The sequence below is a fragment of the Sus scrofa genome, chromosome 9, assembly GCF_054392235.1.
Source record: "Sus scrofa isolate SSC_HxYL_T2T_F1_AM1 chromosome 9, Sscrofa_HxYL_maternal_Yorkshire_Landrace_v2.0, whole genome shotgun sequence".
Classification (NCBI taxonomy): domain Eukaryota; kingdom Metazoa; phylum Chordata; class Mammalia; order Artiodactyla; family Suidae; genus Sus; species Sus scrofa.
In genome coordinates this window covers 88,748,051-88,765,470 of record NC_139391.1, presented here as the reverse complement: position 1 = coordinate 88,765,470, position 17,420 = coordinate 88,748,051, and the positions used below count along the sequence as shown (strand labels likewise).

General features: G+C 37.7%; 1 protein-coding gene across 13 annotated transcripts in view; it reads left to right on the top strand.

Annotated features, from left to right (window-relative positions):
* The window catches only part of DGKB (diacylglycerol kinase beta), a 657,175-nt gene that overhangs the window by 129,950 nt on the left and 509,805 nt on the right, over window positions 1–17,420 (top strand). For all 13 annotated transcript variants that reach the window (XR_014815900.1, XR_014815899.1, XM_084977158.1 and 10 more), the window contains 3 exons: window positions 2,687–2,736; window positions 6,018–6,092; window positions 9,380–9,499. Coding sequence is in view for 11 of the 13 variants with exons in the window: in XM_084977158.1 (XP_084833284.1) it covers window positions 2,687–2,736; window positions 6,018–6,092; window positions 9,380–9,499 (245 nt within the window). In the remaining 2 variants the exon portion in view is untranslated. The remainder of the gene's footprint in view (window positions 1–2,686; window positions 2,737–6,017; window positions 6,093–9,379; window positions 9,500–17,420) is intronic.

The window sequence follows — 17,420 nt, the reverse complement described above, 5'->3', positions numbered from 1 at the left end:
TAATGAGTAAATGATGCTAAGTTCAAAAGAATGCATGTAGAAGTCAGAATAGCAGTTATCTTTGTGTAGGGTAGAGGAAATAATCATGGGGAAGCATGAGAAATGTTCTGTTGCATTGGCAGTATTCTGTTCCTTGATTTGGATTATTGGTTACATTGATCTGTTCATTTTGATAATTTGTTGAATGTTAAACCTCTCTCTCTGTAAGTGTAATATTTCAGTAATAATAAGTTTATCTTTTTTTTTTTTTCTTTTTAGGGCCACACCTGCAGCACACAGAAGTTCCCAGACTAGGGGTTGAATCAGAGCTGTAGCTGCTGACCTATACTGCAGCCACAGCAATGTGGGATTTGAGCCACATCTGTGACATACAGCATAGCTCAGGGCAGTGCCAGATCCTTAACCCACTGAGTGAGACCAGGGATCGAACCTGTGTCTTCTTGGATACTAGCTGGGTCTGTTGCACCAGAATGGGAATTCCCAGTAGTAAGTTTATCTTTAAAACCAGTGTTTACTGAATAGTATCACTGGTGGAAACAGAGAAACAGGTTAGTTTTTAATTGAAGATCTTTTATCAAATAGAGCAGTTTATTATTGTTTTTAAATGGCATTGAGGAACACAGAGAATCATTAGGACAAGCAGAGAACCAGATTTGAGGCTACATGTCTACGAATGATCACCAAATAAGTAGCTAAATTAGACTGGGGGGGAAAAGGCCATCACTGGCTCTCTGTATGCAGATAGAGCACCTTTCAGTGCCAGTACCCCTGACATACACAGGGCGCCAGAAGCTGTCTCTCCAATCGCTGCTGCTACTGTGCCTCCCATCACCATGGATTCTGTGAAGCCCCTTTTTTATTGGGTCACTAGCATCTGATTGATCATCTGGGCTTGTGCTTCTGATTGGTGGAGGCTGGATCATGTGCAAAGTCTATTTTCAAGTCAGGCTAATAAAGAGAAGGTATCTGACCCTTCATCTGTGATAAAGTATGGCTTTCAGAACGTAGACATTTCAGATGCTTCCCCAAACGAATGACAGGTAGTCCCCCCCACCCCCACATACCCCACTTGTAGGTATATCTTTGAGCTCAAGCTTCCAACAAAATTTATCAATAGGCATATGGCTTCCATTATATCTGAGCTGTGTGAAATAGTTTAGCAGTCATTTCCTCCAATAAGGATTAACAGAGTTAAAAGTGTCCTTCGCTCTAAAATGTAATTGGGCTTTTGGAAGTCCTTGTCTTGTTCCTAGTTCTGAGTGATGTGTGAATTCTTGCTATTTATACAGATATTTTTACTATTTTATGCTATACTATAAAATCTTTAAATGCTTAATATCCACATTGTGGAAGTTTTTTTTTTTTTGCTTTCTGAATTTTATTTTCATTTATTGAGTATATGAAAGAGAACAATTATCATAGTTTGCAAATAATTACATTAAAGTCTTTTAGCCAGCCCAACCTCATATCCTTTAATTAAATAGGTATACATTTTCTCCTTACATTTTAATATCTGTAAAGTCTCTTTCCACTTTATAATAAATAGAACATGATGGCTAGCTTGGTAGCATTTTTTTTTCTTTTAAGTTATATGCAGACTAGTTTTGCATCTTATAAATTACATCTAAGAATTTATGAAATATGAATATTATTTTTAAATATAAAAATAATGTGTTACAGATTAAGGTCATTGCATAATTATGCCTCTTATTTGCAATTTAATATTAAAATTAAGACATCAAAATTATTCAGGAAATTATACAAACCCAACACAAAACCTCATTTCCACTCCTCTATTTTCACAGCTGTCTCATTCTTTTCTGTTTCTGTCACATGGCACCTGCAGCCTCCTGTGTTCCCTGGTGGTATGTGTGTTGTACAGGGACTCCTCAGACCAGTTGTGGACCTCTGTCCTCTTGCTTTTCTGAACTCCCTCACCACAGAACCAACAGTGTCTTTCCTTACTTGATTAGTTCAACGAAAGAGTCGTTACCCTATGAACTTAATCTCAGATTTAAACAAATACACCATTATACCCATGATGATTACACATGTTATGTCTTTGCATCCTCTATTAGAAAAATTCCCTTATTTTTCGTTAATTTTCCTTTCCCATAGTGCTTAAGGATCAATCAAAACAATGGCTTATATTTGGTAGTGACCTATAGCTCTTGACACACAATTGCATGTAGCAGCTCACTTAACTTTCACAACGAATATGTGTCTTATGGCAGGGTGATTATTCTCATCTTAAGATAAAGCAGTGTTTGGCTAAGCTCACATAATAGTGGATGGCATATTCCAAATTATAATTAAATTCTGGATATCTAAAACAGATATTTTTTTCCTATTCTCTCTGTCCTTTAATATTGAGACTCTAAATGTCTGAACTTCTATTATTTTTGAATTTCCATCAGTCATCTTGCAGTATAAATTTAAGCAAACAATAGTACTTTTTAGTGTTTTCTAGCTAACAAAAGTTGATAAAATTTATATCCGATATCCAGTAATTTTTTTTATGTTTAAATCCCCTTTAGCTTGAAAAATGATCCTAACTAATTGCTTTGAGTAGGGGAGTGATTTAATAGTATTTGCTTTCAGCAGAAAATAAATATTAAAGAATATGCCTTTTTCTAGGATTGATCTTGCTCGCCTATAATCTTTTCAACACCTCTTTTATTTCTAGTTATGTTTCGCCTCTATGACACGGATGGAAATGGCTTCCTGGACAGTTCGGTAATACTTCTCTTCAAATTTTCTGTGAAAATTTCAAAGTAGTTTGTTTTGAAAAATGCAATGAATAAATTTATAGCTATTACCATGGAAGACACAATATAATTTCCATGCACTCACACAGCATTTTTATCATCTGACTTTTTGAAAGCAAGTGATCTGAGGAAACTGTTGGTTTTACAATTGTTCTATTGAATACTTGTACAAAAAGTGACTTCTTATACACAGAAAGATAAGAAAAGATTTCAGCCTTGTCTGAATTAAACATAAGAGAAAAATGAGACCATTGATCTAGAAAGAAAATATATATATGTGTGTGTGTATATGTACATATTTGTATGTATATAAAAATGGGATTTGACACTTAGGAAGATATTGAGACTACAAGCAGATTTAAAAGAATTACAAAGTTGATTCAGTCACTTTATCATTTGCCCACTTTTAAAAAGTATCTGTAGACAGAGGTGCTATTGAAATAGTTATATTTAAAATTGCTTTGGCCAAATTCCCTTTTTAAAATGTCTTGTCTGATTTTCAGTGCAATTTGCATGCTATCTATAGTTTTAATTATAAAAATCAACAGAATAAAAATACCATCTCTCTAGAAGTAATAATTAAATTTTTTTTTGTAATATATACAAAAAATTGACAGTTTTAAGAGGAGTCATTAGACCCTTAGTTCTCAAAGCAGGGCTTCATAAGTACATCCATCTCAGGTTTTACCCAAAGAGGTTTTCTATTTAACTTTTGCATATTGCATCATTTCCTGTTCTATGAGGGAGATATATTAATAGTAGCAAAAGAGTATCAGATTGTGAAAAATTTGAAGTACATGGGTACATTATAAAACAAATGTTTTGATATATTTAATATTGATTAAAGTCAACATTATTTCTAATAATGAGTTTCTCTCATCTGATGTACGTCGCTATGGCAGAACTCAAACAGACTTTTACAAGCGAAGCAATGAAGCTGGAGACATATTAATGTGACACTGAGTAAGATAATGGTACATTAGCTTCTCCAGAGAGAGATAAAAACATATCATTCCTACTTAGGGAATGACCACCAGTCTGAATTAATGCCGTGATTGTGGAATTTCTTATGTTAAAGTCTCTCTAATTTTTCAAATGCTATTATTTTTAAGTGCCTAGGAATGTTCAGTTTTCCAATTAGGAATAATAAGCTACATGATACATGCACTCATTTTCTGGTGGCATTTCATGGCTAGGAGTTTAGATTTCTTCTACATATTTCAATATACTTATTGTAGCACTTCTGACTATACTAATGCAAATTATATCTTTAATGCAGATTTAATTTATTTAATTTTATTTTTAATTAAATTAGAAGAATGTTTCTTTACTGGGCTTTTAGCCACGGGTTGGCAGCTGACTTGCAAATTCAGTCAAATGCTTTGTTTGGTCTCTGGCCATTTTTTAGTTAATATATAGTAGATAACTAGCAATATTTATAACTGGTTTCCCAATATTAAATGATGAGCTAAGGAAATAAATTTGTTTATGATTAAATTAGTCTTTTGTTTTGTAATTAAAGCTCTGGATTCAATTCCTATGTTTTTTTTCCCACACAACTTACTGCTCCATTATATTTCCTTCCATATCAGGTTGAAATTGTACCTTTTGATATCATTTGTCTTCAAAAGTTGAAAGTTTAGCTGTTCATATATTGGAGACAAAACAAAGGGAAATTAATACTCTGAAAAATGACCACTACGTCTAATAATAGTAATTAATGCTTATTGATCACTTGGTTCCTGATAAGATAAATGTGTTTTATATGAGAGCACATTTAATCTTTGTAACAACTCTGTGAACTAGGTGCTATTAGAAAATCCATTTTTGAGGAACCTGAGTCATCCAATATCACATGCCTACACTTGTGATTTAGTCCACCACATGTACTTTCTGTTTCTCAAAACATATCCAGAGACTTTACCTTCTTAAATTGCTAAGTTGTATAAGCAAAGATAAGGTATATAAGCAATGATAAAGTAGCTGGAAGATTGGTTACACACACACACACACATTCTAGCCTCTAATTCCAAGGGATTTGTATTTAAAATTTTTCTTATCTGTAATAAATAAACACATTTATATTTGTCTTTGTTTCTGGAGCAGCCTGTGTTATATAAATAATATTTTCATGATGACATATATGCATGTTGGAGAGAAGGAGTGTAGCTTTCATCAGTTTCTCAGAGGGATCCGTGACCCACCCACTCCCCCAACCAGGAAAGAACCTCTTTTACCATATTTTCTTCTTCATTCTATGACTATTAACCACATATATTAGATCAGAGATTTGAGTAGAATAAATTGTATTAATGTAACTTCAAGTTGTATTCTTATTACTTATATTTTAAAATATCATATTATGAAACACCCCTTTAAATTGTTTTATTGGCTAACTACCCTTAAAGTTATTAGCATTTATAAAGTATGTTCAATCTGTTCTGAAGCTATAAAAGAATTAAAACATTAAATAAATATGAACATAGTGTGTTATTTAGCCAAGCCATGCATATTAACTAACAGTTCTTCAAAGAATTGACAATGAGCAGAATAATGTGAAAATTCAAACTAAAACTCTATCCTCTCATAAAATCAACTACATGCATTTAGCCTCCAAACCTGACCCTGAACACTCCTCTAGTGGAGTAAATTATACCAATAAATGGCTAAAACAATCAATACACCTTCTCAGTGTATCAGAGTAAAAATAAACCTCTCATTTTCTCTCAGACATTCCCTTCCATCCTTGCACACCTGTTCCCAAGCCACAGGTCAGGATACTCAGTGACTTAAAAATCACATAGTGTAAAACTATGCATGCTCCTACTTTCATCCGATGCTGCTATGCAAACAAAAATTTTGTTTAAAATCTTCACCTGGAAGGAACTCTTTTTTTGTTTTTTTGTTTTTTGTTTGTTTGTTTGTTTGTTTGTTTTTATTTTCCCACTGTACAGCAAGGGCTCTTGAACTCTTTCTTTGTATAGTTGTGCCCTCTCCTGGTAAAGATTTCTAGACAAAGTACTAAAGGAATTTCAATTTAGGCTCTTCTTTAATGGATAGTTAGACCTTTAAAATGAGGTATATGTTTACTTTTTATACAAAATTAATCATATCACTCCTTTGGTTTTTGAGCTACATACTGAACAAATCAATTCCTGTCAGTCAAAGTTGAAGGACTTAATAAGACCTTGTATTCATCCTTCTCCTTCCTCTCTCCCTCCCCCTCCCCTACTTCCCCTTCTCCCACAGGAACTAGAAAATATCATCAGTCAGATGATGCATGTGGCAGAGTACCTTGAATGGGATGTCACTGAACTTAATCCAGTAGGTATATGAATGATTTAATGGCTAGCTAAATTCTAGAAGGCCCCTTTCTTTTTCATCTTTTTTTTTGAATCCTATGATGTTATTAGCATTTGATTTTATCTTTTGATTACTCTAAATTGCTATTTCTAATTGGAAGCCTTAGAACTCCGAACAAGAAAAGGTATATGTGATTTTCTGAAGCTCTTAGCAATAGCTTTGCTTTTATTTTTCTCCTGGGAATTAATTTGAATGGTGGTCTGATATATGTAATGACATATATCAGTTGGTAATGATAGTTCCAAGGTCATAAGCCATGCCATAAAAAGTCAGAATTTTGTTTTTTTTATGATCTATGATTTTCCTTATGTGGAAATAGCTAAAATATTCATTTTAAAAGAAGATGAGGGAGTTCCGTCGTGGCTCAGTGGTTAACGAATCCAACTATCAACGATGAGGTTGCAGGTTTGATCCCTGCCCTCGCTCACTGGGTTAAGGATCTAGCGTTGTCTTGAGCTGTGGTGTTGGTTGCAGATGCAGCTGGATCCTGAGTTGCTGTGGCTCTGGCGTGGGCGGGCGGCTACAGCTCCAGTTAGACACCTTGCCTGGGAACTTCCATATGCCACGGGTGTGGCCCTAGAAAATACAAAAAAAAAAAGAAGATGAAGTTAAGAAAATGATAATGATAGTTTTTAAACAAATTGTTTAAAGAAATAGTATCTAATAATAAGTACAAGAACATTAAAAAAAACCCTCTCATTAAATAGTTCTATATCAAAGTTACAAATGATTCAAATGTATATTAAAATACAGGTGATTGGAAACTTTCACTTTGGCCACATGTAATTTCTTGGGGGAGAGTTAATATTACTGATTTTAGTTTCTCTTTAAAACCAAGTTTAGCAAATTGTACGTTAATTAAGTAAATACCAATCAAATTTATTTAAATGGTTTACATTTTATAGGAATTCAAAGAACCTATTTAACCACATAAATTCACATTTATGCAGTCCTCAGCATGGTGATGGCATGGGTACGTGGTAGGAAAGCTCTAATAGCATTTCCCTTGCTTTGCAAACTAATGCTGTTAAAGTGCATTAGTTTATTGGCTAGTCAATATGCTTTCCATAGCAAAGTCAGTGCAATGCCATGGAAAGGGAAGGCACCGTTTTTACTGGGATTAGGGTTTTCTAAGTTTTAGCTCAGCTGGGTTTTCTTTTGCTTTTTTTCTTTGCGAATGTGGACATGCACATGCTGTGTACATAATGAGCGGCAGATATCATTAACAAAATCGCAGTTTGCATGTGGAATAATAAACTAGATAATAACAAGTACTTAACGTTTAAGAATACAGCTTGATTCATCTTAATATGATTTTCACAGAAATCAAAGGACTTCTTATACATTCTGCTGCTTTTTTTGGTTATGTTAATGTCAAACAGCTTTCTCCATTGTACTTAATAACTGTGAATATAATTCATCTACCCATCAAGCCTCTTGTCCTCACTGGAGTAATAGAGGGGAGGGGATCTTTTTCAATCAGCTTTCAAAGCAGGAGGAGGCCTCATCCCATCACAACAAAAAGTATTTGGTTGTGGGGGGCTTGAGAAAAGGGGGATATGGATGCCCTAGGAAGAGAACAATCTAATTAGGACAGATACCTATTGGAAAATACAAATAATAAACCATGTAGCATTATCTGCCATTTGTGGCTCATACCAGCCAGCCTGCCCTTTCTATGGGTAGCATAAAGCATAGAGAGTCCAGATAAAAGACTTGCCTTGTGCATTGTATGTGCTGTCATGGTAACTGCCTCATCCCTCCTGATGACTCAACAGCTCTCCCCATTTTAGACACGTGTGTACATTTGTGCACATTGTTTTCTGAATCCTGGTGAGTTTGCATGATAAATAAAGAGAATTGTGCACTTGAGGTTAATGGAAGTTAGTAGGGGAGACTAGGATGTCTTTGAACAGAGTGTTTTAAAAAACTAACCCAGGCACTACCACTATATTTATTTCATACAAATGGAAGTATCAACATTCTGAAACAATGGCTCTGTATTTTAGTTCTTTGCTCTTTTGGTCATTTCTACTAGTTCATCAGAGGCCTTCAATGTATATGACACTTTAATAAGATCATATGCCATTTGGCCCAACTCAAAATAATGTCCCTTGCCTTTCATTTTGAGAATAACGAGAGTAATGGAATAATCACTTCAGCATCATTTTGTTCCAAAGAGTCTTTTTCCAATACTTAAGATATGTGTGTTTCCATGACGGAAAAGAATCTGATTTCTAAATACTTCCTGATGAAAGACACCAGTCCACTAAGTTCAGGGACTTTGGGACAAACGAAGCTTGTATCAACTTATCAAGTATTCTGCTTATTGCACCTTTTCACATTTTTGTTCTGATGCTCTCTGTATTTCTCTCTTATTTTTTGAATTGATTAAAACTCTCATATTAGATAAACGTGGTGGGTTACTTCCTTCACTGGATCCTACCACGTTTGCCACTTTGCTGCCATCAGATGGGAAGTACTTTGTCTTCCCAGCATCCAAGGGTTATATGTTTGGGATTCAACTATAATGTGTGCTAAGATAACACTAACAACAGCTCTATTCCACTTACTATATAAGCTAAGATATTTATATTAACACATTTAACCCTTACAACAACCCTTCAAATTAACAACTAATATTAGCATTAGCGCTGTGCAGCCAAGAGGTGAATGTAGAATGAACAAACACTGGAGAGAATGGTTTGGGATACTCTGTGCATGACGTCCTTAGAAAAGAAATCTAATCAGAAATGTCTGGATTGTTTAACTACTTGGCTCTATTAAGTTCTGATAGGCAATTAAAAGCAACTTAATTCCCCTGCCCCATACCACTTAGCAAAGAATTATTTCAGCTCTTTGCCATGAAGTTAATTTGTTCAGCCATTATCTGGCATATATTTGAATTTAAAAAATCTAGAGAAAGCAATTAAAGAGCACTTTCTTCCTTAAATTAAAGATACCTTCTTGTTTAAGCTGTGCCACTCAGTGACAACATGTTAAAAAGTGAAGCAATTATTTCTGAAATTTGGACAATGTAAGTAGTCAGATTCTAGAAATCATAAGAAAGCCACTGTCTTCTCAATCATAGGATAAATGTTGTACCAACTTATCTAGATATTTATCTCAACTCTCCACTTAGCTGCTGGTCACAGTTTATCATAACGAATTCAATGCAATACCTTTTGGTATCGTATGAAATTTATTTTTTTGATTTATTTCGTTTTTCCTCATCCCCTCTACTCTAGATCCTCCATGAAATGATGGAAGAAATTGACTATGATCATGATGGAACTGTCTCTCTGGAGGAATGGATTCAAGGAGGAATGACAACAATTCCACTTCTTGTGCTCCTAGGCTTAGAAAACGTAAGCATTTGGAGTTTCTGCTGTGGCACAGTGGGTTAAGAATCTGACTGCAGTGGCTTAGGTTACTTTGGAGGTGTCGGTTTGATCTTGGGCTCTGTGCAGTGGGTTAAAGGATCCAGCATTGTTGTAACTGTGGCATATGTCACAGATGTGGCTCGGATTTAATCCCTGGCCTGGGAACTTCCATATGGCACAGGTATGGCCAAAAAAAGAGAAAATTTACAGCATTTACACAAAGGAGTAGCCTGGTGGTAAGTCAGTGGGGTTCTTTCTCAAATATTTATAGGGATGATCTTATTATTTAATACATAGTAGCTTTTTTTTCATTATTTGAAGTGCAATCTAGTTTAAAAAATGTTGACCTCATTCTATCTAATGCAATAAACACTTTAGTATTACTGCATTCTGTGGTTCTTGTGCTCCATCCCATTCTGTATTCCCCCCTCCTATGAAGATGATCTGTGTTATTGATAACCAAAACAGGATTTGGAGGAGCCAATTATATATCATGGTACTTGTGATTTTATATATATTTGTAATATATTGTATATATATAAAAATAATATATTTTATAGATATATAAATGTTCTCTTACCTATCAACAGTTATCCAGGTTCTTTCTTCTAAGCCTGTGAAAATTTTCTTCTATCAGTGCCTCCAGTGGTAACTAAAACTGGTTTGGGGAATAAAGTAGAGCAAACTAAGATAAGAATATGATGTAATAGTCTTGCTGCCCTAGCCTTGATGTGAATTTCAGTAATAGTTAATTTAAAAGGCTGAGAGAGGAGGACAAGATGGCGGAGGAGTAGGAGGACACACTCGCCCTCTCCCACAAACACAACAAAAAAAAGCACATCTACAGAATAAATGACTCGCACAGAACAGCAACCAATCGCTGGCAGAGGAACTTAAACTCCAATAACGGCAAGATATTCGTGACATTATTGGGCAGAATGGGAGAAAAGAGGAGAGTGAGAGAAGGTGAATCCGAGCGGGACGGGCGCTCCCGAAAGGGAACTGCGGAGGAGAAAGGGATCCCGAACCCTGGAAAGTCACCTACCGGGCGAAAGATCAAACGAACCGGAGGAATCTCCAGATGCAGAGAAGAGTGTAGCAGTAAGTTGGAGTACGGAAAAGCCGATCAAGAACCCAACGGACCATCTGAACTACGGGCACAGTCACCAAAAATTGAGACGCCTGGGTGGGGGCTGGGCACCGAGACCTCGCCTCCGAAGGTTAATCCCTGAGAAAGGGCCGGGGGACGCCTGAGAGGGGGGCTGGGCACCGAGACCTCGCTGCAGAAGTTTAGTCCCCGAGAAAGGGCCGGGGGGCACCGCCTGGGTGGGGGCTGGGCACTGAGACCTCGGCTCCAGAGATTAGTCCCCGGGCTAGGGGGGCGGGGCAGAGCGGAAACTGCTTGGGAGGTCTAGAAACCATTTGACGGGGCAGAGACTGCCTGGGAGACTAGAAAACAAAGCTGTCGCAGAGGAAGGGAGCAATACTCCAGGGGCGGGGAAGTGGAAAGCCACATCAGAGGGAACCTGGGAGAAGAGCCTGGTCTGCGCCCGTGCTGGGGAGGGGAGAAAAGAAGGGGTGGGTCCCCATAGAATACCCCCCACGCCACAGCAAGCTTACAGGCCAGCTAGCTAGCTGAAAACTGTGCTTCCCAGTGCATCCCCTCCCCCCACCCCCGCCACGCCCTACGCTCTCACGGACCTGGGGCGGCCTGCCATCCAGGAGGGCTGGCCTCAACAATTGCCTGAAGCCTACCACCGCAGGGGCTGTCCCTGCACAGGCCTGTTTGCCCTTTGGTGGGGCCACACTTCCGCAGAGCAGCACCAAACACCACCAGCCCCCGAGAAAAGGCCTGCAGCCCAGAAAAGCTAGAACAAGCTTAGCCAGGCTGTGAATAGATCGGCCTAATTCTCGGACGGTTTTTCTGAGTCGGGTTGCCCCGGGGAGGAGCCTCTTCAGTTTCCAACGGCCCTGCTACCCGCCCAAGCCCCCCAGGGGGTGCCCCACTCCCGTGAAATAACTGCTCAGCACCACCAGCCCCCTGGAAGAGCCCCTGCAGCCCAGAAAAGCTGCAACAAGCTTGGCCAGACTGTGAAAAGATCCGCCTACATTCTCAGGCTGTCCTTCTGAGTTGGGCTACCCTAGGGAAGAGCCTCTTAGGTTCTCAGTGACCCAGATAGCTGCTCCAGCCCCCAGGGGGTGATGCACCCCTGAAAAGCAGCTGCCCAACACCGCCAACCCCCTGCAAGAACCCCACAGCCTAAAAACACCAGAGCAAGCTCTGCATGACCAAGTGAAATCTGCTACCATCGTGGTGTGGACCTCCCAGTCCCGTCTGCCCTCAGGAAGTCCTCCTTTGCTTCAAAGAAACACTGTTAGCCCCATCAACACTCCAGAAAAGCCACACTGCCTCAAAAAAGATTGACCAACAACGCCAGCCCTCAGGAAATATTCCACGACAGTGACAAGGCAAACACTGCCCGATAACGGAGAGTACAACTCCCTCAGGAGAAAGAAAACAACAAGCAAGATGAAGAAGCTGAGAAACCACTCCCAGTCAAACCAACAGGAGAACTCACCTAAAACAGTCAACAATGAAACAGATCTCTGCAGTCTGACAGACCTGGAGTTCAAAAGAGAAATAGTGAAAATACTGAAGGAATTAAGAGAAGATATGAACAGTAATGCAGATACCCTCAGAAAGGAGCTAGAAAATATAAGGAGGAGCCAAGAAAAACTAGAACATTCATTTGCAGAGATGCAAACTGAACTAGGGGCAGTAAAAACCAGAATGAATAATGCAGAAGAACGAATCAGTGATATGGAAGATAGAATAATGGAAATCACTCAATCTGGTCAACAGACAGAAAACCGAATCAAAAAACTGGAAAGCAATATAAGAGACCTATGGGATAATATAAAGCGGGCCAATCTACGCATAATAGGAATTCCAGAAGGAGTAGAAAAAGATAAGGGAATGGAAAATATATTTGAAGAAATTATCGATGGAAACTTCCCAAGTCTAAAGGATACTGGATTCAAGATACAAGAAGCACAGAGGGCCCCAAACAAACTGAACCCAAACAGACCCACAGCAAGACACATCATAATGAAAATGGCAAAAGTTAGTGATAAAGAGAGGATCCTAAAGGCAGCAAGAGAAAAACAGAATGTTACCTACAAGGGAACCCCCATAAGAATATCAGCTGATTTCTCTACAGAAACACTACAGGCCAGGAGGGAATGGCAAGAGATATTTAAAGTGCTAAAAGGAAAAAATATGCAACCTAGAATACTCTATCCAGCAAGAATATCGTTTAAAATAGAAGGGGAAATAAAAATTTTTCCCAACAAACAAAATCTTAAAGAATACAGCAACACAAAACCCAGGTTAAAGGAAATATTGAAAGGGCTTCTCTAAACCAAAAAGAAAGGAAGGAAAGGGAAGAAAAAAAAAAAAAGAAAAAAAAAAAGAAAAGAAGAAGAGGAAGAACTAGGACTGAGGAAACCGCAATCAGAGAGCAGTCACTCAAATAAGCCAGCATACAGATTTAATCATGAACATGCTTCAAACAAAATAAAATTAAAAAGAAAAAAATAAAAAAGAGTCATCAAAACCATAAAATGTGGGCAAGGAATGTCAGGAGGTAAATAACCCTTTTTGTTTATATGTATGTCTCTCTTCTTAATTTTAATACAGTAATGAAGTCTTTGAACTTACAGGACCATCAGGCTAAAACACACAATTATGGGAAGGGGTTAGCATACTTAAAAAACAGGGCAACCACAAGCCAAAACCAAATACTGCATCTGCCAAAAATGAAAAAAAAAAAAAAAATACACTCAAGCAGATAATAACAGGAGACCATCCAACCAAAAAAAAAAAAGAAAGGAAGAATGGAGAACCATAGAATCAACTGGAACACGAGGTTCAAGTGGCAATAAATAATCATCTATCAATTATCACCTTAAATGTCAATGGACTGAATGCCCTAATCAAAAGACACAGGGTGGCTGAGTGGATAAAAAGGCAAAAACCTTCAATATGCTGCCTACAAGAAACTCACCTTAGGACAAAAGATACATATAGATTGAAAGTGAAAGGGTGGGGAAAAATATTTCACGCCAATAGACATGACAGAAAAGCAGGAGTCGCAACGCTCATATCAGACAAAATAGACTTTAAAACAAAAGACATAAAGAAAGACAAAGAAGGACACTATTTAATGATTAAGGGATCCATCCAAGGAGAGGATGTTACTATCATCAACATATATGCCCCAAATATAGGAGCACCCAGATACATACAACAAATATTAACAGACATAAAGGGAGATATTGATGAGAATACAATCATAGTAGGAGACCTAAATACCCCCCTCACATCAATGGACAGATCCTCTAGACAGAAAACCAATAAAGCAACAGAGATCCTAAAGGAAACAATAGAAAAGTTAGACTTCATTGATATCTTCAGGACACTACATCCAAAAAAATCAGAATACACATTCTTCTCAAATGCTCATGGAACATTCTCAAGAATCGACCACATATTGGGACACAAAGCGAATCTCAATAAATTTAGGAGCATAGAAATTATCTCAAGTATCTTCTCTGACCACAATGCCATGAAATTAGAAATCAACCATGGGAAAAGGAAAGAGAAAAAACCTACTACATGGAGACTCAACAACATGCTACTAAAAAACCAATGGGTCAATGAGGAAATCAAGAAGGAAATTAAAAACTACCTTGAAACAAATGATAATGAAGACACAACCTCTCAAAATCTATGGGATGCTGCGAAAGCAGTGCTCAGAGGGAAATTTATAACAATCCAGGCCTTTCTCAAAAAAGAAGAAAGATCCCAAATTGACAACTTAACCCTCCACCTAAACGAATTAGAAAAAGAAGAACAAAGAAGTCCTAAAGTCAGCAGAAGGAAGGAAATTATAAAGATCAAAGAAGAAATCAATAAAATAGAGACTCAAAAAACAATAGAGAAAATTAATAAAACCAAGAGCTGGTTCTTTGAAAAGGTGAACAAAATTGACAAACCCCTGGCCAGACTCACTAAAAAGAGGAGAGAAAGAATCCAAATCACCAAAATTATAAATGAAAAAGGAGAAATCACAATGGATACAGCAGAAATACAAAAAACCATAAGAGAATACTATGAACAACTGTATGGCAACAAGTTTGAAAATCTGGAAGAAATGGACAATTTTCTAGAATCTTACAGCCTGCCAAAACTGAATCAAGCAGAAACAGACCAACTGAACAGACTGATCACTAGAAATGAAATTGAAGAGGTCATAAAATCACTCCCTACAAATAAAAGTCCAGGACCAGATGGCTTCACAGGTGAATTCTATCAAACATATAAAGAGGAATTGGTGCCCATCCTCCTTAAACTCTTTCAAAAGGTTGAAGAAGAAGGAATACTCCCAAAGACATTCTATGAGGCCACCATCACCCTCATTCCAAAACCAGACAAAGATACCACCAAAAAAGAAAACTATCGCCCAATATCATTGATGAATATAGATGCAAAAATTCTCAACAAAATCTTAGCCAACCGAATCCAACAACATACCAAAAAAATTATACACCATGACCAGGTTGGGTTCATCCCAGGTTCACAAGGATGGTTCAACATACGCAAATCAATCAGCATCATACAACACATTAACAAAAAAAAAGGTCAAAAATCATATGATCAGATCATCTCAATAGACGCAGAAAAAGCATTTGACAAAGTTCAACATCCATTCATGATCAAGACCCTCGCCAAAGTGGGTATAGAAGGAACATTCCTGAATATAATCAAAGCCATTTATGATAAACCCACAGCAAATATAATCCTCAATGGGGAAAAACTGAAAGCCTTCTCACTCAAATCTGGAACAAGACAGGGATGCCCACTCTCACCACTGCTCTTCAACATAGTTTTGGAAGTCCTAGCCACAGCAATTAGACAACCAAAAGAAATAAAGGGCATCCATATAGGAAGAGAAGAGATCAAACTGTCACTGTATGCAGATGACATGATACTATACATAGAAAACCCTAAGGACTCAACCCCAAAACTCCTTGAACTGATTAATAAATTCAGCAAAGTGGCAGGATATAAGATTAACATTCAGAAGTCAGTTGCATTTCTGTATACCAGCAATGAAACATTAGAAAAGGAATACAAAAATACGATACCTTTTAAAATTGTACCTCACAAAATCAAATACCTCGGAATACACCTGACCAAAGAGGTAAAGGACCTATATGCCGAGAACTATAAAACTTTAATCAAAGAAATCAAAGACGAGGTAAAGAAATGGAAAGATATTCCATGTTCCTGGATTGGAAGAATCAATATTGTGAAAATGGCCATCCTACCCAAAGCAATCTACAGATTCCATGCAATCCCTACCAAATTACCCATGACATTGTTCACAGAACTAGAACACACAATCCAAACATTTATATGGAACCACAAAAGACCCAGAATCGCCAAAGCAATCCTGAGAAACAAAAACCAAGCAGGAGGCATAACTCTCCCAGACTTCAAGAAATACTACAAAGCCACAGTCATCAAAACAGTGTGGTACTGGTACCAAAACAGACAGACAGACCAATGGAACAGAATAGAGAATCCGGAAATAAACCCTGACACCTATGGTCAATTAATCTTTGACAAGGGAGGCAAGAACATAAAATGGGAAAAGGAAAGTCTATTCAGCAAGCATTGCTGGGAAACCTGGACAGCTGCATGCAAAGCAATGAAACTAGAACACACCCTCACACCATGCACAAAAATAAACTCCAAATGGCTGAAAGACTTAAATATACGACAGGATACCATCAAACTCCTAGAAGAAAACATAGGCAAAACACTCTCTGACATCAACATCATGAATATTTTCTCAGGTCAGTCTCCCAAAGCAATAGAAATTAGAGCAAAAATAAACCCATGGGACCTCATCAAACTGAAAAGCTTTTGCACAGCAAAGGAAACCAAAAGGAAAACAAAAAGACAACTTACAGAATGGGAGAAAATAGTTTCAAATGATGCAACTGACAAGGGCTTAATCTCTAGAATATATAAGCAACTTATACAACCCAACAGCAAAAAAACCAATCAATCAATGGAAAAATGGGCAAAAGACCTGAATAGACATTTCTCCAAAGAAGATATACAGATGGCCAACAAACACATGAAAAAATGCTCAACATCGCTGATTATAAGAGAAATGCAAATCAAAACTACCATGAGATACCACCTCACACCAGTCAGAATGGCCATCATTAATAAATCCACAAATAACAAGTGCTGGAGGGGCTGTGGAGAAAAGGGAACCCTCCTGCACTGCTGGTGAGAATGTAAACTGGTACAGCCACTATGGAGAACAGTTTGGAGATACCTTAGAAATCTATACATAGAACTTCCATATGACCCTGCAGTCCCACTCTTGGGCATCTATCCGGACAAAGCTCTACTTAAAAGAGACACATGCACCCGCATGTTCATTGCAGCACTATTCACAATAGCCAGGACGTGGAAACAACCCAAATGTCCATCGACAGATGATTGGATTCGTAAGATGTGGTATATATACACAATGGAATACTACTCAGCCATCAAAAATGATGACATCATGCCATTTGCAGCAACATGGATGGAACTAGAGAATCTCATACTGAGTGAAATGAGCCAGAAAGACAAAGACAAATACCATATGATATCACTTATAACTGGAATCTAATATCCAGCACAAATGAACATCTCCTCAGAAAAGAAAATCATGGACTTGGAGAAGAGACTTGTGGTTGCCTGATGGGAGGGGGAGGGAGTGGGAGGGATCGGGAGCTTGGGCTTATCGGACACAACCTAGAATAGATTTACAAGGAG